Consider the following 25,391-nt stretch of genomic DNA (forward strand, 5'->3'; position numbering starts at 1 on the left):
ATAGGCAAGACACTGTTAGTGGCTTGCGCTGTTGTTTGGCGACTGTCCTATGAAGACTGGCAAGTTGTTGTACACTTGACAAGAGGCATTGATTATACGTAAATGTTGCCTTGTTCTGGTGGCACAATGCTTAGTGATGCAAGCATGCTGTATCTGATCGTCTTTTATCAGACGAAATGGTAATTCTGCTTACTTATAGCATCATCTCATCGCGAGCAATATCACCAGTGTTTATTGCGTGTTTGCCTGTGAGAGAGCACACATGCACAGCTTCAGAATACACTGCACAGCAGTTTGTTTTCTGTAAGAATGTGAACTAGCAGTTAGAATGCGTAGCTCAGCCAGTTTAAGCTTATAGAGCATCCTGCATGCAAAATGCACAAGTCGGCGGTGACTGAAGGATGTAGGCGTGAAGAAAAGATATGTAACCACTAATTTTTCGTCCGCGTGAGGCATTAGCGCAAGCGTTAGTTTCTTTTAGAATGCACTTCATCCCACTAGTGTTTGTGCAGGAGTTGCAGTGCTTTATTTGTCTCCTTCACAGCTCTGCTTGCTTTTAGGCCATTTTTTCTAATATGTATTTTGAAATGCAAGCACCTAACATGTGTTTATATCTTGTATTGCTAACAGAGGTCAGTGCTCTGCTGCTATTTCTGCTGTCAGTGCTGCTACTAGTGCTACACGTCAGGCACAATGATGATTGGAGGCCACTGGTACTAGTGTTGGTTATAGTGCAAAGTCTGTTTTCCTTCGTCCTCTTTGAAAGGAATAGCATGACAGCAATTCTTCAAGTGTAGCTTGTTTGCATGACACTTGTCTCTGCATGCACACTGCTTGCATGGGTGATCTAATAACCAAAGGGGCACTGTCGGCCCAGACCCCATTCTTGTGGCCCAGCTGTCGCAACATTGCTCTGGCAACCATAGTCGGGACACTGTCTCATGGGGGTGTTTTGGGTCATCGCTGAATTGCCGCACCCCATGTGTGTGTGTGTCATTGTGAACAGAGCCTGTCATTGGACCGTACCCTCCTCCGGACAATTCCGACCTCGACGAATATGAAGGTAGGAAGACACGTGCCCCATTACCTGTCTCGTAGCATGTGGTGACAGCTATTTAAAGACTTGTGTTACTTTCTTTTTTTTTTTTGACAATGCCATTGCTTTGCAACACCTCCTTGGCATTCTTTTTCTTTTTTTGTTTCATTTGATGGACTTCTTAGTGGCCGAGAGAGCTGCATTCAATATAAGGCCTACACACCACCATGAAATGTTGCTAAGGCAATGGTTGCCAAGGTCCTGGGCGCATGCTCTCAAGAACCACTTAGCAGTTTGCTCTAGGATGTGAGAGCCATTGTAAAGCAAGTGACCACTGCTCATGCTTTTACTTGTTTACACATACAGCAGGCAACAATATCAGTACAAATTTGGTCAAAAGAAGCATCAGTGCTGTCTATGCAGGTGGTGGCTCATGTTTACATCGTATGATTCTTCTTAAATGTAATAGAGAGCTTTAGAATAGTGGCCCCAGGCATCTATAGATGTTTTGAGACTCCAGAGAAATGGCAGTGTCACCACTGTACATGCAGAAAAGACAAATAGCATTTAAAGTTTGTGTTGGGCACACTGTTTTCTGGGTATAGCAGAGCAGCCGAAACCTGCCCGTCTTGACAAGTATGCCAGCACCCGTCAAAGTGGTGGCTCCCACTGAACTCCAAATCTAACCAGGTTACCTAGCAACTCGTGTAACATTTGTAAGCCATGCATGATGGTGTAGACTATCTTCACTTTCTCTCGTCATCACGTAAGTAACAAAGCTTGGAACAATAAATTTCTGTTGTTTTTGAAATCTTTGGTTAATTCTGAGAATGCTTAAGCTTAAAATTGTAGGGTTTTGTCAGGACTTTCTATAATCATTTGTTGCTACAGTGTGAGGATGGAAATGAATGAGCTTCTCAAGCCAAATGATGTGAACTGGGTGATGCTTCCATTTGTTATAACTCAAATTTTATATATTAACAATAAAATAGTGCTTTGAAACAAACGATTTGTTTCTACTTTACATTTTGTTACACCATTGATTTTTAGCTGCATTTGGGCTGCAAGTTAGACTCAAAGCATACATGGTTAAACCCTATTCTAAAGTTGTGTTTTGTTTTGTTTGCCACAACTGTGTGTATATAGCTCACTAAAGCCATGAATTCTGGGCCCTAATCCTAAAACTCTCTATTCATAAAGGCTTTAATATAATTAATTGCAACTAAAATTTTTAGTTGTAGCTTACACGGATAGTGTGTGGTGGTCTGCTTGCTCTTGATACTGCATTTAATGGCAATTCTTGACACCACATTCTTTCATTGTTATTTGTGACTAGCAGGATGTGGTGAGATCGTCACGGATGTAAACCAAGGCATACACAATCCCTTGCCTGTGCTGCTTTGCATAAAATAGTTCATAATTTATGTGTCAGACAGACTTTGTGAAGATATGAGCATCAATGGACTGTGAAACGGCATCTTGCTTTTACTAGTTCTTGTGGTTGAACAAGCCTTTCAACACGTTTAAGTGCCTGCAGTTGAAAACAAACACATGCAAGTATTTTCGTCTCTTATATTTTGCTTATCAAGTGTGCTTGAGCTGAGGGGAGTGTCGAAAGCATTTAGTGACTGTTTTTTTTTTTCACATTCTCACAGAATGAGCAAACTGAAAGGTATGCTTTACACCATTTTTTAGATCATGTACCCACAACAGTGACTCCATGGCAATGGCATTTGCTGATTAAACAAGGTCATGGATTTGCTTCCTGGCCACAGTTGGAACATTCTATTGTGGTTGAATAACACAAAAATATCTTTGTACTAAGCTTTCGAGAATTTTCATGAGATCCTATGTGACTGGAGGAAATTTGGGGCTGTCTATGAATGGCATTCCTCGCAGGACAAGTGTAGGCTTTGGTAGTAAAAATCAACCAATCATCACCTGATGTCGTTGTGTGCATATTTAAAACATAACCTCAAAAATACTGGCACGGCTGTTTTCCTGTGTTCATCAATATCTTCATGGTACTGTAAGTTAACTACACATTGGCCAGTCTAGCGTAAAGGTTACTGACCAAGCTTCAGGTTTTACTTCTTTTATACCACAACCCCCTTACACCAGCCCTTGCCTTGGTGAATTTTCAAATTGGGCCATTTGCTAATGCACCTACTAGTAGTATGCATTGGAAATCTGTTTGGGGGAATTGGATGCACACTTATCACCACAGTCTTGCTCACAGAATGATTGTGTTCTGTATGCATTGTGGAGTGCCCATTGCAGGTAGTAGTAAGTTGCATTTCAGCTGTGCAAGCAGCATTGCACCAAATGCAAGGTAAAATGCCTTTTTCAAGGTGCACCTTCTTGAAGCACATGGGGAACTTGTGCACAGCAGGTGAAGGGCAAGGCACATGCAGTAACTGGCAGGCGATGCCAGCGGGAACCTAAGTACTCACGAAGAGCACTTCCTTCCATGCAGCATGTGCTTTAAAAGCAAAGTTTACTTTGAACTACACTGCTTATTGCTAGTTACTACTTGCGCTTAGCCCATTTGTCATGTTAAGCGCATAGCAGTCCTAATGATAAAAAGAAGATGCTCATCATTAAAGAGAGAGCACAGAAGTGATGTATGATTGAATTGTTCATGGGAATAGATATATGGAAAGTGTGTTTTGCTTCTCTCATTTCATGTGCATTGCCAGCCACAAGTATTATATCTTATTATGATGTAAAGGGACCTCTTAACCTGTTTTTCTTTCAGCCTTGTTTCTGTGTTGTGTGTTACTGCAAAATTGCGATGTTATGCAATTTCAGTAGCTATCATGTTTGTGTGTGTTTTTCACTTGTAACTTCACAGTGGTGTAATAACATGATGTGCAGCTCAGCTTCACCGCTACCTGGAGTCACAGGTAAACATTCACTACCAGACACCTGTGTGCACAGAGGAGAAGGAGTACATCGATGAAGAAGAGCTTCGTCGGAGGCAAGAAGCTGCTGTGAGTGTTTGGCTAGTTGCTGCCTTTAAACCTAAATGACATAAGCTATAGTGCTGCTAGTTATTCAGAGTCACAAAAAGTTTCTTGGAGCATTTCATTACACCTGGCGTATGATTGCAGTGTCTTTGTAGTAGTTGACAAATAATTATGTCACTTAATGATTTACACAAGAGTACCTTCTAGATTGGACATCAAATTAGTGTGAATCTGTCTGCAGCATCTTCTTTTTCTCTTGTGTGTTGCTTGTGCACGCACACATCGTCTCTTATTGTCAATGCCCTTTGCTCATTACCACCAAGCGCCACAGTGGTGCTTTAATGGTAGAACACCTGCCTCCAATATGGGAGGTACTGGTTTCAAATCCTGCTGATGCCAGCCAGCAACTGTAGGTACCGACTATGGGGGGGGGGGGGGGGGGGCAGAGCATCCCTCGGCGATACCAAAGCCCCCCCCTACTGAAAGTGTCATTATCAGAATTTTGTCAACCACATCACTTGAGCTTTCTTTTGACTTGCCTCTGCCTTTTCACCTAAAATTTTATTGGGGCTAATAGCTTACTGCATCATTGTTGGTGCGGATGTGCACGGCTTCTAATTCATAATTTCGCTTTATTTCTTCAAATCCTGACAATAGAATGACAAGCGCATTAGAAGCATCAGTGGCGGCTGGCTCATCTATATTTTCTCACTTCAACAGTGTTTTAAATTTCCACCATAAGCACCATGCACATACACAATATATTTAAATATATGCACAGGACAACATTTATTATATTTTTGAAATATGAGGAGGTAGCCAATTAACAATTCTTTCCAAAAGTATAGATAGCCTATGCCTAGAGAACGAATATGTTGCAGTGTGTTCACCTCGTCTCAAATTGCATTGCGTGCTTTTTTTTTTACCCTGAAAAATACCTGCAGACTTCAGTGATCCCTTTGGCAGAGTCTATCAATGGCGTGTGAAATGCATGTGAATGCTAGGTGTCTCAGTATTGCTTCTGTTTCCACTAAGCAATGCTAACGACTCATAAAAAAAAGGAGAAACTCTTCCAATAAGTTACAACATTTCTTAGGGACGGAAACATTGTCATTTGCATGCAGAGGTCATAAATATATGGAGGGTGTCCCACTTAACTACAATGCACCAAGATTTTAATAAATGCAATTGCATTACTTGAAGAAAACCTAGTGCATAGTCTTTCCAGTGCAGTGTAGTAACCGCCAGTAATTTTTTCGTTACTGAAATTTATTTAGGTAATTGTAAATAATAATCTAACACGAGAGGTACTATCCTAATTATAGACGTATCAATAAGGCATTTGTAGCCACAGCCAAGGGATATCTAACCGCAGTATTTTCAGCGACGTACTATTTGCTTGCAAATTTTTTCCGACCGATAAATAAACCCCCGAAAATATGAAAAATACAATGTGACTGCTTTCCCACCCTCAAACAGGCTCCTTCTGAGTTAGCCAGGACAAAGTGAAGGAAATATAGAAAAGCATTGTGATCGAGCTAGTGCCTTATTTGCTGCGCCCCAGACGAAGTAACACATCATGTTTGTTGCTAGTTGGAAATAAACTGTGATAGTGGTTGTCTTAGTGTAGATAAAGTGTACGGATGGTTCTTTTTTCTTCTTTTTTTTTTCCACGAAACCTATCACCACAAAAGCGAATTGATAATGTGAGTGCAAAGATTTAAAGGTGCGTTCTGTTTCGTCCCAGTCGCCATGTTTTTCTCTAATGAGCACAAGGAAAACACGGTCCTTGCTTTGGGAGCTGTAAATGGCAACAAGAGAAAGGCCGCAAATATATATCAGTCATGGAAGAGTGGTGGTAGACCAAACGCATCGACTATCTTCAGAAATTATAAAAACCCGAAACAAACCGGCAGTTTCCAAAAACAGCGGTGGAGGACTCTATCTTTGAGTCCTAGCCTACGCACGAATGTTCTAGCATTCGTGGCTTCAAACACTCATACTAGCATGTGGGACGTGGCTGCCCTGATACCAATTTCCAAGTCATCAGTTTGGAGGATTCTAAATGACGGCCTTTCACCTGTACCACCATAACCAGCGGCAATGTTTTGTAGAGAGGTACCTGTAGAATCGTCTAGATTTCTCGAATTGGGTGCTATCAAAAGCCGATGAGTCACCGGAATTTCTGAGCAACATCATGTGCATAGATGAAGCCAATTTTTGCAGAAACGGCCAGGTAAACTTACATAATGCACAGTATTGGAGTTACTCCAATCAACAATGGTTAAAGCGCACTCGGCACCAGTGCCAGTGGTTCAATGTGTGGTTAGGAATTTACGCCGGTGCTAAAATCGGTCCCATCTTCTTCGATCCCACACTGACTGGACAGCGTTACATGCATGAAATCCTTGAAAGAGTGGTGGATGAGTTTCTCAGCGCACTTCCGCTGTCACGTCTTGCACTTCTGTGGTATCAGCAAGATGGGGCCCCGCGCACAGCAGCAGCCGAGCGCGAAACTGGCTGGGTGTGACTTTTCGTTCACAATAGATTGGAAGGCACGGGCCTGTAAATTGGCCGGCTAGGTCACGTGACCTCTCTCCACTCGATTTCTTTGGGATTATGTGAAAGACCTTGTTTGCATGATGGAGATGACAAGAGATGAGCTCAAGGCGAGGATAATAGATGTCTGCCATAGAATTCCAGCGTCTGTCATCAAGAACACCACTGAAGATGTGATAAAGCGGACTCAGTGCGGCGTAGTTCCAGAAGGACACCTATTCGAACACGCCCTCTAGGCAGCAGCTGGTGTTCAATGGCGCTTACGAATTCATAGATAATATGGGCCACTGAAAACTGATGGTTTTCTTTTTCTGTTGTTTTTTTGTGCAGCCATCACAATTGCTACTTCAGCTCATCTAGAAGTGGTACATTTACTTTTTTGAACGCATTGGTTTTGCCTTTTCTCTGCACGTGTGTCGCTTCCCGGTCTGTTTATTTCACTTTTATTTCTTGCGAGGAACCTGTTTTTGCAGCACGTATGCACTCTAATGAAAAATAAAACGATCACTTTAATTTCGATTTGGTCCGAAGCGAGTTTGTGGCGTAAAATATAGCTGCGCACGCACTCTGTTGATGTGGTGCGAGCAAAGCTGGGATTTTTAAACATTAGAATGTTTTAGCTTAGGGGCACACAAACATTGGGGCCCGCTAGCGCTTGGGGCCATGGTACTGCACATGCCTGCTGTTGATGCTCCTTCCTGTCATTATAGTATGCTGTCCCTTTCTTTGGGTTTGCGACAGGCAATGCAGTTGTTTTTAATAAGCTTATTTGAGGGTGCTACTTTATGATGTGGGTGAAAGCGCAGTCACATGATACTTTTTATATTTCAGGGGTTCCTTTACTGGTCCGAAAAAATTAGTAGCTAATTAGTATGTCGCTGAAAATACCGCAGTTAGATGTCCCTAGGCTGTGCCTGCATATGCCTCATTGACACTTTGATAATTAGGACAGTACTTCTTGAGTCAGATAATTAATTGCAATTTGCTAATTAAATGTCAGGGACGAAATAATAATTGGCGACAACTCCATTGTACTGGAAACAACCTGCAGTACGTTTCTTCGAGTAACATAATTGCTCTTACTTAAAAACATGGTGCATTATAGTTGGGATGCCCTGTACAATTCACTCGTTAACTGAAATGGGGCCAAGCCAGATTCAGTTGAAATCAGAATCAGCAGCAGTCATGCACAGTAGAGCTTATACTCGGACTCAGAGTAAAATAAAAAGAGAGAAAGAGGCTGCAGTTTCTCTAGAAAGGCGAAGTAGTGTTAGTGATAGCGAAGTACTAACAACAATTCCACGAACAAAGATTACACCCCCAAGATACGTAGATGCTTAGTGGTGCGAGAAAACTCAGGCTGTGAAACTTAACTGTCTCCTACTAGGATATCTTGTAAATACTCATATAAGGCCTTCACATCAGTGAACACTTCTTCGAGGTCACAAGAAGTTTCTTCATGTGCAACTGGTAATAAAGTTATGTGTGTGTGTATATATATATAGTATGTATATGAACAGGCACTTGTAGGTTACAGACGCATGTACAAAAACAAAAACCGATGCTTTATTTCCTATGTTTTGACCGTGGTCTGGCCTTCATCAGGGAATACATGAAACGGTAAGGCATTGTGCTTAAATACATACATGGTATAGGGGGCCCTCCTATGTGCTTATCCACTGCCAAGACACATTGTTGCTGTAAGGAGCTTGCTCTCATGACAAATCATTTGTACATGTAAAAAAAATTGCAACTGGGATAGTTGTTACAGGTTCACATTTATTTATTTTTTTATTTATTTATTTATTTATTTATTTATCTATCTATGTATTTATAAATGAAATTGGAAAAGCTGGTCGCCCCCCCCCCTCCATCCCCCCTCGGAAAAATCAAAACTTTATTCCGGCTACTTGTGAACGTTCGCATCTCAAAGGGGGCCTTATAGAGAATTCTAGGCATGGTCTCTGGGCTCCCTTTGTCCAACCTCAGACAGGCTTGGTGCAGAGCCTCCATCATGGCTATGGGAGGCAGACTTGAGCTACCACTGGGTACTGACCAATGAATAGGTATCCCAGCCAGATGCTTGGCCATTGTGGGACCTCAGCACTTGGAAAGGGGTTTCTCCCTAACCTGAGGCGTTTCCACCTAATTGGTACGTTGGGATGCCCACATTGAAAATTGCCACCATGGGAGTGACCCTGACCCCCTTTCCCAGATCACTGTAGTGACATGCTCATTATGGGTACCTTTTGTTGTTCATAGCCTCTTTGTCATAAGCTTCGTTTATATTTACTGAATTGTTTGAATTGTAGTGCACCTGATGTTCAGTTTGGCCCTCTGCCTTGAATAGCGTTTATGTGAAATTTCCGCTGCAGAAAAGGGTTCTCAATTTTTGCCGAAGTGATCAATGAAAGTTGATACTGAAAATGTCCCACAACAATCGACAATGTTTAGTTTAGCATTTCACTTTAGGGAAAGTTTTGGGAAGTGCTCAAGAAAGTTTTTGTGAAATAAAACTAAATTTTCCCCCTGATAAGTTATGAAATCATGAAAGTATAACTTCGTAGGTTTCACAGTAATGAAGGTTCACTTCAACAAATAGTTATTTGTATCTCTTGTGTCTTTTATTGCACAAGGAAATAGTGTTGGCATATTGCCACACCCTTGCTTTTTGAAAAAACAAGCATTCAGAATGGACACCACATAGTGTATCATTTGCAGGTTTGGTTCTTACTTTGTGAGAGCACGTGAGAGAAATAAGAGCAGTTGCCTTTTATGTCGCCCGTTAAAGACCAACTGCAACATTTTGGATCACGTGAAACGCCTAGTGTGAGAAGTGTAGACATAGAGGAGCCTCCGTGCAAAATTTAACATTTCAAATATGAGTGGAAGCATCATGAAAAGCTTGCAAAAATATCCGTTCTTAAGACCGAAACTGAAGAAACAAAAGCACTGCCACCACTCACTAGAAGTGATGCATGACCTAGAGCATCTGCCTCCTCAGCCTTCGCTGCTCTCATAAATATCTGAAGCACCACGCTGGGACGCGCACCATAGCAACAACCACCAGGTGCACACATCATCTGCTTTGGTGGTTTTTAAAGGCTGCTAAAGAAGAACACTATGCAATTACCAGCCCTGTGGTTATTGCCAGCATTCTTTTAGTAGTATATACCACTCATAACAAGTTTAGCCAAAGTGGAATTTTCATTGTAGTTGGCCTTTAATAAGAATGCAGCTCAAGTAGCTGTCACGCACTGAATGTGCTGTTGGATCTGCTGATTTAGAAGCACTAGAAATCCCAATTTGTACATTACAGCTATTTCTTACCGTTACAGATGCGAAAGTTTTATGAGGACGAGTTCCACAAGAAGCAGCAGCGCCAGTCAGCAGAGCTAGAAATGAGACGCCACAACGACAACTTGTTGTGAGTGGCATCCCTCTGTGCATGCTTAGTTTATGAGGGCTCTTTAACTTATTATGACCCACAATAAAACTGCTGGTACAATATTTATCAAACTTTGTTAATCATGAAAACATAGCACAAATATCACATCTTCAAAAAAGTGTCGAAAAGTATTTGTTGGTTCTCAAGTTGCAGTCGTGTACTAAATCTAGTACACTTGGTGAAGGCACTTGTCATCGTGCTCTTACGTTCTTGTATGAAATTTTTTTAAGCACACTTTTTTGAGGCACAAAGGACCGTGCACTTCTCGCATCACCGTGATGCTCAGGTGTGACAAATTGGCATTGGAGCTGCTTTCCTTTTTTTTTTTTCAGGGTAGTGACCATAACTATCTGTCATGAGCATCCAAACATGAATACAGTGACATGCAGCAAGCATGGCAATGGCAATGCCGACATCACAAGTTGACATCATAATGCTGTTGCAATGAAACCATTTTGCCAGAATATTGTCATAGGCTTTGCTAACCTACACTAGCTGCAGACATCGATTACCTACACTAACTGCAGATATTGTTTACGGTGAAAGCATCCGTGTTGTTGTCATTGCCTTCCTCTTCGTCCATTTCTTCAGGCAGTTTTTTGCTTCACAGTCACGATATCAATGCCCTCTTCTATGTTTTCTGCACTCTCAACTGTATTCAGAGCCTCGTGTGAGGGACAAAACAGCTTGCTTCTGAGGAAAAACTGTATCCATGTTGGAACACAAATGAAAGAAAAGCACCAATTTGTAGCTGCAAATGTCCAGTGTACTACATCAAGTACACCAAACTTTCAATGTGTGTTTCATTCTTTGAAATAAAGCCACAGATTCGACGGTTTGTCTCTAATGCACTCAACGTATGTGCTAAACATTGTAAAAATCACAACGCAAATATGGAAAGCATGCGAGCAGAAATAAATAAAAAGTGAGTACTTGGCCTAATGCATCGCAAGTGTGCAGTTTTGTTGAAATTGCAACTTGTGCAATGACCTGTGAATTCTTGCACTGTGACATGTAGTTATATACCCACATTTTATGGATGGAATAGTCTGATTGCAGATTTTCTCATTGCTGCTCTGCTTACAGAGTGCAAACATGAAGAATGAAATGCAAACACATGGTAAAACCTTAGATTTCAGGGTGTCTACCAACCGCGAAAACAGGGAAAACCGGGAATTTTCAGGGATTTTGAATAGTCTGGAAATACTTAGGGAAAACTCAGGGAATTTGTACTTTATCAGAGAAAATGAGCAGTAATGCTGAAAGGGAACGAAAGTCGTGGTAAAGCTGGCTCGAGTAACAGAGGAATTGTAACGAAACCTCTTGGACGCCGTGTCGTCCGCTGGAGGAGTTGCCAGTTTACCGTCAACGACCGACTTTCCGGACGTCCGGACGGCTTCGCGGTACCACCACTTCCCCAATAGAGTCAGTGTATAAGAACGTCTGAAATTTCGGACGCGAGAACCCTTTGCGGTCCGATTTCCCAGACTTTTTGCCATGACCGCAGGTCCAAAACGGCACTAAAGCCACCGCTATCACGGCAATTTCGATTACCTTTCCGCCTCGAAACAGCACTCTCGCACGCAGATCTGCTGGCAGCCGTAGCCGTTCTTGTCATTCGGTGCCGTGTTTTTCATTGAAACAGCTCGCCGGTGTCAGAAATGGCGCCGACAGCGCCTTTGTGGTCCTCGCGCTTGGCTTCGAAGCTCGGAAAGCACGGCGCGTTGCATAATGTCGGTTTCCGAAAGTCAGCTTCGCCTCAATACAGAATTGTTACGCTGTGAAGCATACGCGAAAGTATTGCGGTGAAGCATAAGTGTGCGAAGGGGCAATTGTCATGGGACTCAGTATGTGTTCCTTAATTATATATACGGGCAACTGCTTTCTCCTGTCACAGTAAGAGCACCGATATGTCTAATATGTGTACTGGCAGGCCTTCAGAGCTTTTTCGGATGTGCCTGTGGTGATTTGAGCCCTTAAAGGGCCCCTCACCAGGTCTGGCCATTTTGAGCTTACAAGCGTTGTGCATACTATGCGCGCTAACTATCGTGTCTGCTAAGTATTACATCGCTACGTGCCGCTGAAAGAGCTCAAATTTCAAACCGAATGCCGTGGGCTCTTCTCGCGGGCACCGTGCTCCCAGCCGGAGAGTGGACGTATATTGCACAAGTATGCCTACGTGCATTGCACTGCTGTGACATCGCTCGAAGTGACATGTTACTTCAACAATTATTTCAGGCAACATCAGTAATTTGTTTAATCTGTTACTTCAATAGACAAATTAAAGTTTAAAGAAATAATGAAACACACAAACCGAATGTCTGCGTGCCCTTGTTTTACTTCGCAACGCAGCAAGAGAGATGTACTTCCGTTTCATCTGCATGTTCCCATGTCATGCAGTCGCGCACGCTGACACCGAAACTATGCCATTTTCTACCTTGTTCCAGCGTGCAATCATTCTCTGTGATGCGCTTCTATCTGCCTCAGTATTTGTGCAGCACTGGCTTATACCGCCAGTCAGGTGTTCTTGTGCACAGAGCGCAAAATCATGTGCTGCACAAAACGAGACTAATGCAACAGCTCACGCGCGATGCCGTCAATTCAAGTGCACCGCGCAGCAAGAAAGCGAGGGAAAAAAAATGAAGGTGGGGCCCGTGACGTAAGCATCACACGATCCTCGAGCTCCGCTATGGGAGACGGCAGGGAAGGAATTTTGCTTGTGGAGGCCAGACGGGGCAAGTGCAGAGAGTGTCTCTCTTGGCAGGGGCCCTCGTCTACTGAAATCATGGGTTCACGGCACTGAAATATTTCTATTTCAGCTATTAATGAACCAATTGGAAAAATTTTTGTGGCAGAACACTCCCTAGAGGGAATGTAACAACTTCCAGGGTATAACTGAAATTTGCTATGTGGCCTCATGAGGGGCCCGTTATGGGCAGTAAAAGACGTGCATTCATTTTTTCGAACTGCTCGATTTTTCTGACGTTTTTACGGCCCCTAGGGAGTCCGAAAAATCGTGCGTTGGCTGTGCAACTAAGAGGGTGCTTCAAATGGTCCATGGGGCGAATGCACGGCGGAAGGCAAAAAAGAACAGAAACAATTTACACATGAGGCATTAATGGGAGAGAAAGTGTGCCGCCGCTTCTTTGAAGAAGCTTGAGCTCAAAAAACACTGTTGGCAGACGCCGAGATGCAGGTGTGCCTAATCCAAGCCAAAACAAACAGGCCTGTGTGCTCTGCTGATGACAACAGTGAATGTTAGTTGACATGAGCATTCAGTAGTATTAACCCTTTTATGGACCACTGGTTCCTGTAGAATCAGTGTTCTGCAAGAAATATCCTACATCAAGAAAGAAAAAAACTTCAAGAGTAATGCAAGTGTCAAAAAGGCTAATTACATAATTTGTTGACTGTGCCACAGATAAAGATGTCTCTCCTTCATATTTCACAAATGCCCATGCATCGCATCACACTAAGCTTAGACCGGCCTCTGTACTATATTTTGGGAGCAGGCTGCTCAATTCGTATTACCTGCCTTGGGTCGCACAAAAGTGGTCTTAAATAATCTGTGCCTATATTTCACTCTATCATGATTATGAATTGAGAAGTTGGAAGAACCACTTACTGCTTAGAACGCATTGAGATTTTGGCAGTTCATAAGTAAAACCTTTGTTATGTTGCCCAGAACTTCAGTGGGATTTTTTTTCTTTATTTCTCTATCTGATCTCATTCAGATACATGTAATATAAAATTTTCGTTTCATTAAAACAATTTGGGCCAGAAAGGGCTTAGCTGATTGGTCACGAGTGTAAAACTGAAGTCTTTGGGATGGGTTTACATTGTGCTTCAACACGCCACCAACATAAAGCTGTTTCACATTGATGATTCAGTCTAAACTGTATGAAAACATTGAATTTTTTCATGTCTGCAGCAAAGCTTGTCACTGACCATATTGTTATTACTGACTGTATACTGCAGGCCATCACAAAAGTCTCCAATCCCGCTCGACCGGTACGAGAACTCTTTTGAGCCGACTGTGAGTCGAACATACCGACCATCCGAGCCAAAAACCCTCGCAAAGGTGCTATACAACTTCTTTGCCCAATCCCCCAAGTAAGTGTTCTTAAATATTCTCAATGAAAGAATATATGCGTGTGTCTGCGTGTGTGGGGGGGGAGGGAGGAAGACCACTATTCGTCTGTGTACAGTGAAACGTCTTGTCATGCCCTCATGGTATTAGCAGTGTATCCCAGTGACAAAAAAAATGAAAAGGTGAACAATGAACGAAACAAAAAAAAATTACTTCAAGTACTCCATAAACTGCTTTTTACAAATAGCCATATCATGCACATCTTTTCTCTCTCTCTCTCTCTCCCACACACACACACTCTCTCTCTCCCTCTCTATTTTTTTCCTGACAAATTTTATGGCCTGGAATTCTGTTTGTCAAGCACAGTCGAGAGTTTAACTTGAGCATAATTCTTGATTGTTTTGAGTATTTGTACTTAACCTTGTTTCCATACCTAAACTCCTGACGCATTACTTTAGCTGCTTCTGGATCTCTAAATTCTTAAGGCTGTAGTCCACAAGCCACCAAGGCATTAAAAAGAAAACGCAAATTAATTCAAACTTTGAGGAACTTTTGAAACTCGTCCCAATTCATATATAGATGGACACTGTCGAGGGTTTGTAGCAGTACTTAAAACCCTTGAATATCAAAACACCCCTTTCCAGACCTTGACAATCTTTAAAATTAATTACGTGCTTAAAAATTTGTGGCCCTTATTTTCAGCTAAGTTTAAGAGCATTTTGTTTGGTCATCTGGCTTTTGTATCTGCACAGTTGTTAAGCATGACCTCGTGTCAGTTGTTACGTTCCTCCATCATCAGGAATATTCCTTCAATATGCAACTTTATATTGAGTAGCAGGAGTTGGTTGAACTGTGACACATGGGGCCTGGGGCCCTGTTAGGAGTCATGTCAGCTTTACTCACACCGCCCTTTTAGATTTTTTCTAGGGCAAAAATAAAAATAAATATGAAGTTGGTGCAATCTAATAATCGAGCCAATCCAGTCTCGTTAGCAGCTTTTTGACTGTTGTACACTTTCTGTTGACAATGTTTAGTCTTCACACTGTCCAACATAATAGTATTACTTTAGTCCCCGAAAATACTTTGTCAGCATCTTTGACGTCTTCAAAAATTCAGGAATATGTTTCCGCAAAAATTGCTACGAAACCTGAGTGGCAATTTCCTTTTATCATGCATGAGTATGATACCATTTCTCGTTTTTCTCAACAAGCATATTAGAATTTGTTGTGCTCCAAATTTTTCCAGATCATTGTGCCACGCTCACTTCTCTAAGCAGCATTACCAATGCCTCCTCATTTCTCCACAGAGGCCCTTTGAGCGAATCGATTTTATTGATTTTGAATGTGATGATGGTTTTCAGAGCCAGTCTGAAGCAAGCATTGGGGTATGCCCAACTACTACTGTTCAGCACTATCCTCCAATAAAAGCGAGACAATATGATGTTGGCAGTGTGAGCATCACACTGGCCTATATCAATACTACCTCTTTTTTCAAAATTTTTTGAAACTTTTCTAAACACTCGACTAGAGGGTTTCTTAAGAAAATATGCTATTATTAGTACAGCGCAGTATGGATTCCAAAAAAAAATAAACCATATGATGATGTGCTCCTAAATATAAAACATAAAATACTGCGAAATATGGAAAACCGTTTATACACGGTAGGCTTATTTCTGGACCTGCATAAGGCATTTGACAGTGCAAATCGTGTTATGCTTTGGTGCAAGCTTTATGAATACGGTATACGCGGTGCAGCATTAGATTTAATGAGAAGTTACCTAATGGATCATTACCAGCTTGTTTCACATAATCAGGTGACTTCCTCACTTCTCAAAATACAGACTGGCGTGCCACACGGATCCATACTTGGTTCTATATTATTTAATATTTATATTAATGGCCTTCCTAACATTTCTCCCTCACCTAATATCATCATGTATGCGGATGATATTAATCTTTTCTTTGCAAATTCTTCTCTGCAATGCTTAGAAAAAGAAATAAATGATTACTTCAATTTATTATCTGAATGGCTGTACATAAACAAACTACAGTTGAATGTTAACAAAACCAAATATATAATATTTAAACTGATAAATAAGCCATTGCCTGTTAATATAACTGTTCTATTTCAAGCAAAGAGGCTAGAACAAGTAACAACGCAAAAGTTTTATGGGGTTTGGTTTCAAGAGAAACTTCTCCTGGGACAATCATGTCAATAAGCTTAGCAATGATCTTAGCAAAATAGTAGGCTGTATGTATAAAAATGGTCATCTAATACCGTTATGGCTAAAAAAAAGCAATATAGTACTGCACCCTTTTTTACTCGAAGCTAACTTATTGTATCTTGATTTGGGGAACAACGACAGCAAAAAACTATGAGAAGTTATTAAGCATGCAAAAACGAGTTGTCCGAATTTTTGAAAAGTACCATGGTAGACCGCGTGACTTACCCACACACAATCTCTTTGGCAAACATTTACTGCCCCGAGCAAATCAAGTTTTTATTATAGATTGCTCTTACATATAAAAAAAATACAGACTCCATGTTGTCAGCAAAGCCACTTCTCCTTGATACCCATTACGTAATCAAATCGAAAAAATGCCATTTACGCATACTAACTACGGACGTCAGGATATAAAGTATCGAATACCAAGGCTACTGAACCTCATTAGGCAAAAAAATTGATTTTTATGCACCTCATTTTAAGCAATGTATAAGAAGCCTTCTCATACATTATCAAAATACTTATACTTAAAATGCTGTCCCATTAACATTTTTTTATGCACTATATATGTATGCTTTAATCTGTGCTGTAACGTGAATGTACAAACAAACAAACAAAAATTTAAGCATAAGATGTCTTTTCACATAGTTATTGTATAATGTACAAACTATCTTGTTTATTTGCATTTTCTACATTGTACTTGCTCGTTCTTGTGTTATATTTGCTTTTTTCGTACATTGAATTATCATGTAAGCCGAACGCACTTAGGAGCAAGAGCTCCTGTCAGGCCATATAGCCTTTAGCTCTTGTTTCCTCTTTCTGTCACAAAAAAAGAAAGAAACTTCAAACTTCAAACCAATACTTTCTAATTGATGTGTTATTTATTCTGGAATTTATTGTACCCTGTGATCTTGTTTGTACAATTGCTGTACATATCTTAGAATCTAATAGTACACCAATAGCCATTAGAAATTAGAAAAAATATTACAGTGCTTCTCCTCGCACAATTATATTCATGCATGTATAGCCTGCTTTTTGAATCTTTACTAGAACACAACAGTATGTTTGCCTAGCAAGTGCATTAGATGTAATTGGGAGGTTTAGTGGAACGAGGTGACAGCCACTTGTGCAATACTGAACTGTACAGCCAGAATCTTGGCCAAAATTATCCACAGACTTTGCTGTGACACCGCCCATGTCTCTTGTCTACCTTTAAAATATCAGACCTAATCATTCATTCATTAGTGCAGCATACTTTGCTTTGCTCAGTACCTGACTGTTAGCATGTTTCCTTTAACTCCTCCTGTTGCTATTAATACGTCTTTTCTGGCCCCAGCCATTTGTGTGCCCTGCATTGATGGATTGTTAAAGTGTGCTCTCCTCCTTGGTGACCATGGGGTGACAGGGAGATCAACTTGCGCAAGGGCGACCTCGTGTACATCCGGCGCAAAGTGGACACCAACTGGTATGAGGGGGAGCACCATGGCCTCGTCGGCATCTTCCCCGTCAGTTATGTCGAGGTGAGGAGCCACTGGAGATGAATAGCATATTGAAAGTGTGACCCTATGCGTTTTGTTTGCTTTTGAGTGCTAGCTGCAGCAGAATTAATAAAGGGCTCATCGCATAGCCAGTTCCATTTGCAAATGGGAGATGGTGCCATATCACCTTAAAGGCACAATGTATAAAGAGAAACCTGGAATTAGCATGTTCCAGTCACCAATTTTTTCTGAGCCCTCATTTTTTTCTTCTTTTTTTTTAGTGCAAAGTGAGGAATGATTAGCTGGATTATTGGTAGATTAGTGTCTTTGAATTAGTAGTGGATTATTTAACGCACTTTGTTTGGGTGCATTGTGCACCCAAACAACTAAGCTGTTGTTCTCAATCTGGCATCACAGATTTCGTGGAATTTTCGTGTATCAGGCCCCTTCTTTAGCAGAAAGGTACCCACTTTACTAATTTGTTGGCCATCTTATCTTGTAGGTGATCCCTGCTGAAAGTGCGCACCTGCAGCCAAAGCGTGCTCTGGAAGGCTTGGCCCGTGCCAAGTTCAATTTCTCGGCCCAAACACCTGCTGAGCTGTCCCTTTTCAGGGTATGTGTTATACATGGTTCGCTCGCGTTTGAGTATCTTTGATGTGGGTGCATATAAAAGTCAGATATTCTTTAATCCCCGGATGTAAGAGGTGCTTGGACAGCAAAATTTTCTAATTAAATTGAATATGAATGTTTGAGAAAAACGATAATCAAATATCAAATTTAACACTGAATACTTACTAATAACCCTAGGTACTATACATACTACACGGATGCAGCTGCATATGCAGAGGCGACCGGACAACGCTACAAAAGGAGGGACGTCTTGGCAGTCGTGAACACGATCAGCCAGCAGCAAATAACTGCATTGGCCACGGCGTGATCCCCTGCCTTGGCCGAAATGCTAGCAGTGGCGATCGCCCTCTCTCACGCATAGTGTTCCCAAAGGGACTCGGTTATGGTCACAGGCTCCCAAGAGAAATGTCGCATGTTTTTCAAGGGGCACTTGACTGCGGCTAGCTTCACAATAATTTCCAAATCTTTCAACCACCGTCATCACCTACTCTGGTGCCCAGGACACACAGGGGGTACAAGAGAACGAAGAGGTTTCTAACCCCAACCACTCGCACTATCTCTTTTAAAATCCCATCAATTTAAATGCCAAAGACATCCTTACTCATCAGCGTGGAGTACACAGAAAATACCCGCTGCCTCTTCTGCAACTAAGCAGGGAAGAGGCCGCCAATTGGCGCAAAATACAGGCTGGGGTATTCCCCCATCTAAAATTGCTGAACGCCATGTATCCCACTTGCTATAGGGCCAGCTGCTCTTGGTGCAATGGCACCCTAATACGTGTAACCTGGGAGTGCACTAAGCGCCCCCATAGGCCATATGACAATGACACAATGGAGCAGTGGCAGGCACAGCTCGCCCGTTTCGTCTTGGCAGCACAGAAGTCCTTAATTAACCAGGTCTGGCAGGCGGCAGAGGCCAAGTGGGGCCCTGCACTGGGTGGCTCCGACCACCCCTCCTTAAAAAGATCTCTGTCAAATAAAGCTTATATATATATTGTTAGCAGGTGAAATGGTGAAACGAGGTCCGAGAGGGAAGCTACAGGCCAAGCCCAGCCGGCGCAGAGTACCGCGAGCTCACGCGCGCACACTCTACTTCGTCTTTCTCTGCCTCAGCCGCAGCCGCGCAGTGCTGCGACATTTTCCCCGGGGGCAGACGAAGCTCGCTGAGCGAGTTAAAGGGACCTGTGATGGCACTGCTCGAGTCTGGCCATGGGAACAACTTGCGTCGCCCGTGAACGCCGATTACTTGCCGTCACTTTGGCGACGACATAGTTTACATCGCTCAAGCGGTTGAGTATAACGAATGGTCCGGTGTAAGTGGCGAGAAACTTGCGGTACAATCCCTTTTTGCGAACAGGTGTCCACAACCAAACATAATCACCGGGAGTAAAACTGACGGGGATATGCCACGCATCATAGCGAATCTTGCTGTTGCCTTGTGAGGACAACGTCCTAAGATGCGCCAGTCGACGTGCTTCCTCAGCACGACACAGAGTTTGGGCGATGCAAGGATCCTCCTGGCACATTAAAGGTAGAATAGTGTCCAGAAAGCTCTGGGGTGCGCGTGCGTACAGCAAAAAGAACGGCGCATATCCAGTAACTTCGTGCTTGGCACTATTGTATGCGTACGTTACAAAAGGTAAGCGGGCGTCCCAATTCTTGTGGTCAGCAGCGACATACATTGATAACATGTTGGTAAGGGTTCGATTCGTCCGCTCCGTGAGGCCATTGGTTTGCGGGAGGTAAGGAGTGGCATGACGATATGCAGAACCACAAAGCCGCAAAAGTTCTTCAACGACGTCGGCGGTGAATTGCCGTCCACGGTCACTGATGACAACACGGGGAGCGCCGTGACGGAGTATGACGTGATGCAACAAAAATGAAGAGACATCTGCTGCACTGGCAGATGGAAGTGCCGCCGTTTCCGTGGAGCGAGTAAGATAATCTACGCATACTATAATCCAGCGGTAGCCAGCTGACGTCTTTGGGAGGGGTCCAAGCAAGTCGATGCCCACTTTTTCAAAGGGTAACGTCGGTGGCTTAACTGGTTGTATATAGCCTGCTGGGGCCGTCGTTGTTTGCTTGTGGTGCTGGCAAACAGTACAGCTGGCGACATACTGTTTCGTTGTTTTCCAGAGCTTGGGCCAGAAAAATCTCTAAGTCGGTGTAGTGTGCGTGTAAAGCCAAGGTGCTCGGACGTGATATCGTCATGCATACAACGAAGGACAGCAGAGCGCAGGTTTTCGGGCACAACTAGAAGCAATGGGGGACCATCAGCCGAGTAATTTTTTTTTGTACAGCAAACCATTACGAAAAGTAAATGGTGTTGTTCCTGCTGGCTCACGTGCAGCTACCCGTAGGGATTTCAAGGTAGGGTCGCAACGTTGCTCGCTCTCGAAGGTACGCAGGTCTGGAAAGTCGGAAGAGATGGAAACTAGGTAGTCGTCGAAGTCATCATCAGCTTTAGTGTGCGGTGAAGGGAGACGGGATAGGCAATCAGCATCCGTGTGACAGCGTCCGCTCTTGTAGTTAACGGAAAAGCTGTACTCTTGAAGGCGCAAAGCCCAGCGGGCCAACCGGCCAGACGGGTCACGCAGCCCAACCAGCCAACAGAGTGAATGATGGTCAGTCACTATCGTGAATGCTCGGCCATGTAGATAGGGACGGAACTTCTGAATGGCGAAGACGACTGCTAGGCACTCGAGTTCAGTAACGGTGTAGTTTGTCTCCGCTTTTGTAAGTGTCCGACTAGCGTAGGCAATGACATGCTCACGGCCATCGCAAAGTTGAACAAGCACAGCACCAACACCCGCACCGCTGGCGGCAGTGTGCAGCTCAGTTGACGCCTCCGGATCAAAATGCCGCAGTAGTCCAGAAGTCAACAAAAATTTCAGCTGTTGAAACGCCGACTCGCAGTCAGCAGTCCACAAGTACGGAGAGACGTGAGGGGAGAGGCAAGCTGTGCGAAATTTTTGATAAAGCGTCGGAAATATGAACAAAGGCCCAAAAAGCTTCGCAGATCTTTCACCGTTTGTGGCTGTTGGAAGTCGCGAACCGCTGCTATCTTTTCAGTGTCTGATCGTATGCCGTCTTTGTCGACCAGAAAGCCTAGTACGAGGGCTTGACGCTCACCGAAATGACATTTCTTCGAGTTTAAAATAAGGCCAGCTTGCTGGATACAGTCAAGAACGATCAACAGGCGCTGATTGTGCTCGTGAAATGTCCGGCCGTAGATAATGACGTTGTCTAAATAGCACATGCAAATTTCCCATTTGAGTTCGCGGAGCACGGTATCCATAAATCGCTCGAACGTCGCTGGAGCGTTGCATAAGCCAAAGGGCATAACGTTGAATTCAAAGAGACCGTCAGGTGTCACGAAGGCTGTCTTCTCCTTGTCTGAGGGGTGCATGGGAATTTGCCAATATCCTGACCGCAAATCAACAGAAGAGAAATACGACGCGGAGTGGAGGCAGTCGACGGCATCATCTATTCGTGGTAGGGGGTACACGTCTTTCTTTGTGACGGTATTTAGGTGGTGATAGTCCACACAGAATCTCCATGAGTTGTCTTTTTTCTTGACTAGGATCACAGGAGCAGCCCAAGGGCTAGATGATTCCTGGATCACTCCTTTCTGTAACATTTCTTCGACCTGCTCGGCGATGACTTTTCTCTCTGAAGGTGAAACGCGGTAGGGCTTCTGACAAATTGGCGTTGCTTGCCCGGTATGGATGCGGTGTTGCATACGAGACGCCAGTGGTGTATGGGACGCTCGTTGGCCTTGAGCAAAATCAAACACTGTGGCGTAGCGAGCGAGCACAGCTTCCAGCACACACTGCTCACTAGAAGACAGCGACTTGTCAATCATGCGCTTAAAGTCGGCAGAATTATCATAGATGGAGTTGGGGTTGGATTTTTTTTCGTCAGTTGACATTTCGACCGTTCCGACGCTGACAATGGCTTGTTCATCAAAACTTGCCAGTTTAAGTCCTAGCGGCAATGTTATAGATTGGGTTGAAACGTTCACTGTCCACAAACGAGTACAACCATCAGTGGTAACCACGAGGGAGCGAGGGACTATCGCATTTTTCTTGAGCGTATTGTTATAATCGGGCTCGGCTAAACCACAACAAGAACCTGTACGAGGGCGAGAATTAGTGACAGGTACAAACATTGCAGTCTTAGGGGGCAAACAGACATCTTGTGACACGGTGAGAACGTCGGCGGCATCACTGGTGCTATCTGTCATTGAAGTTCGCGCGTCGCGGCGAAGAGAAATCGCGCCACTTCCACAATCCAAAGTTGCCCCCCACTCACGCAAGAAATCAATTCCTAAAATAATGTCATGCGTTGTACGTGCAAGCACAGTAAATTCACTTCTAAATGTCTGCTCCCCTATCATAACTGAAACAGAACAGATCCAAGTGGGCGTAACATTTCCCCGCCAACTCCACGAAAGGTAGCGTTTCGATCCCAAGAATACATAACTTTTTGTCCAAGACGATTTTTGAAGGACAGGCTCATAACAGAACCTGCCGCCCCAGTGTCAACTAAAGCAAAAGCACTCACATTGTCAACTAAAACGCACACTTTGTTTTTAAACAATTTAACACAAGGGGGTCTTGATGAAGATGAACATATTGCGGCCTCACCCCCGTCGGTCACACCAGCTAGTTTCCCAGCGGCGGCGGTGATAACGAGCGACGACGAGATGATGGAGAGCGTCGTTGTCGTGTCGGTGGTGGTGTCAGGCTGCGATCGGAAACGGGGGAGTCACTGCGGTTTGCGCGTCCCTGCTCCAGCCGCTGGAAGGAAGTGGGATATGGCCAGGGCTCATCAGCGGGCACGCGGGGCATGTAGGAATTAAACCGTGGAGCACGCTGCTGGCGGCGGTGGCAATACCTAGCAATGTGTCCAGCCACACTGCAGCTGTAGCAAGTGCGGGAGTCGCGGCTTGTCGCGGGTGACACCGGTGACATGGGTGTTATGGGTGGAAACGTACTCTCAGGCTGGTTGTAGGAGGGAAGAGCCCGCGCAACAAATCGTTGTGGTGCATCTTGTCGGCGTCTCTATGTACGTTGTACACGTTTCGCCAGGTAATTGAGCTCGTCGGGAAAGCGTCTGCTCAGCCTTCTTTTTCTTAGAGATTGGGTCCCCGAAGCACTTGGTGAATTCTTCTACAAAGTTATCCCAGCTTGTTAGAACGCTCTCGTGGTTTTCAAACCAGAGGAGCGCGGTGCCAGCGAAAAAAAAAAGCCACGTTATCGAGCTGCTTTGTAGAGTTCCAGTGGTTGTGGCGACTCACTCTGTTGTAGTGTTTAAGCCAGTCGTCGACGTCTTCGTTGGCCTTCCCCGAAAAGGTGGGTGGCTCTCGCAGCGGTGTCCAGTAGCCAGCCTGACCTGCGTGATTGCTGTCTGGTCCGCCGCAGGTGGGGTCGTCATTGCCTTCTCCGGAATCGGCCATGTCCGCTGCTTGTGGTCGTAAGCCGGCCAAGCGCCTACTCCGTCGGACAGTTGGTAGAGCTGGGTCGTCCAGGATCGTCCAAGATTTACCCCGCACGTCCACCAAAGATGTTACAAATGATGCTTATTTACAGGGTGACACGGTGAAACGAGATCCGAGAGGGAAGCTACAGGCCAGGCCCAGCCGGCGCAGAGTACCGCGAGGTCACGCGCGCACACTCTACTTCGTCTTTCTCTGCCTCAGCCGCAGCCGCGCAGTGCTGCGACAATATGTATATATATATATATTGTCACGTGGTAGTGACGGCGAAGAAAGAAGCAGTACAGTGGAATACAAAACTAGCTTTTATTGGGCGAACCTGTGCCCACAAAACAGGCTACACTTATAGTACAACGAAAGCGGCAAACACAGTCGGCGATCGTCGAAAATCTGATCAGCGGGTCAAGCGCGTCGGCTTTTATACAGCAATCATCGAATGTTCCAGATTAAACGTTGGGACCCGCATGCCTTCTAAAATGTTCTACACCGTTCGTGTCAAGCGATGAAATCAGATAACACAACGTTCGGCGACAACAGACAGCGGATAGAAGCATCGATAACTTTCCAGAAACTTCGGATACATGCAGGCGCGTCCCGCGCTGTGCGATCACATTTGTTAGGCGACAAAACTTCTCGCCCGATAAAGACAAGTACACGTGTCAATATATATATATATATGTGTATATATATATATATATATATATATATATATATATATATATATATATATATATATATATATATATATATACTAATTTCGCACAAAATGGAATATTTAACTATTTCAAGAACCCTGTATAGAAAAAAATAGAAGAGCAGTTTATCGCCATATTTGATGCCATTCACAACTGGACGTCTGGCCGACACAGGAGCGTGTAATTGACAAACTTCTGAAATGGGATCGTGGCTGGTGCACCGTCACAATGAGAACAATGAAGCAAAGGGACTGCACACCACCAGATGCACATGAAGTGTTCCGCTCTTTCAAATGGAAAAGTGTAGAGGAGTGCAAACGTGGTGAATTGCTGAACAAATAATAAAATTTTTTGCCTTAATCAGGATTACAAATTAGCAGGATGTCTAAAGGCAAGACATACTTGTTTCAGGGACTGAAAATTATTGAGTAGAAGTTATTTCCTCCATGCTTTCGCCTAGAAACTGGTCCTCTGCAAAATTCTGGTGGTCCCACTGCGGATTTCTGAGGAACGGTCACCGTTTCTAACAGCCATTTTTGTGAACTATAATATAAAGGATTGTTGTGCCTTATATTCGGAAAAAAAATATTTCACAATTTCGAGTACTGAATCCTCGAATCGGATTTTAAAATAGCAGCCACTAGTATTCGACTCGGATTCAAAATTTTGAGTACAGTCAATGTCAAATTTTTCGGACGGCATACGGGCCGTAAAAATGTCCGAAAAATCGGGCATTTCAAAAAAATGAATGCATGCCTTTTAC

The 25,391-nt window shown here is 43.6% G+C and overlaps 1 protein-coding gene across 12 annotated transcripts in view; it reads left to right on the plus strand.

Annotated features, from left to right (window-relative positions):
* Window positions 1-25,391, plus strand: part of LOC139051497 (vinexin-like) — a 647,850-nt gene that overhangs the window by 564,986 nt on the left and 57,473 nt on the right. For 11 of the 12 annotated variants that reach the window (XM_070528475.1, XM_070528476.1, XM_070528471.1 and 8 more), the window contains 6 exons: window positions 1,007-1,063; window positions 3,914-4,029; window positions 9,903-9,991; window positions 13,991-14,125; window positions 17,732-17,846; window positions 18,307-18,417. In XM_070528475.1, the coding sequence (XP_070384576.1) occupies window positions 1,007-1,063; window positions 3,914-4,029; window positions 9,903-9,991; window positions 13,991-14,125; window positions 17,732-17,846; window positions 18,307-18,417 (623 nt within the window). The remainder of the gene's footprint in view (window positions 1-1,006; window positions 1,064-3,913; window positions 4,030-9,902; window positions 9,992-13,990; window positions 14,126-17,731; window positions 17,847-18,306; window positions 18,418-25,391) is intronic. The other variant, XM_070528474.1, reaches the window with a different exon arrangement.

The sequence above is a fragment of the Dermacentor albipictus genome, unplaced genomic scaffold (genome assembly GCF_038994185.2).
Source record: "Dermacentor albipictus isolate Rhodes 1998 colony unplaced genomic scaffold, USDA_Dalb.pri_finalv2 scaffold_12, whole genome shotgun sequence".
In the NCBI taxonomy this organism is placed as follows: domain Eukaryota; kingdom Metazoa; phylum Arthropoda; class Arachnida; order Ixodida; family Ixodidae; genus Dermacentor; species Dermacentor albipictus.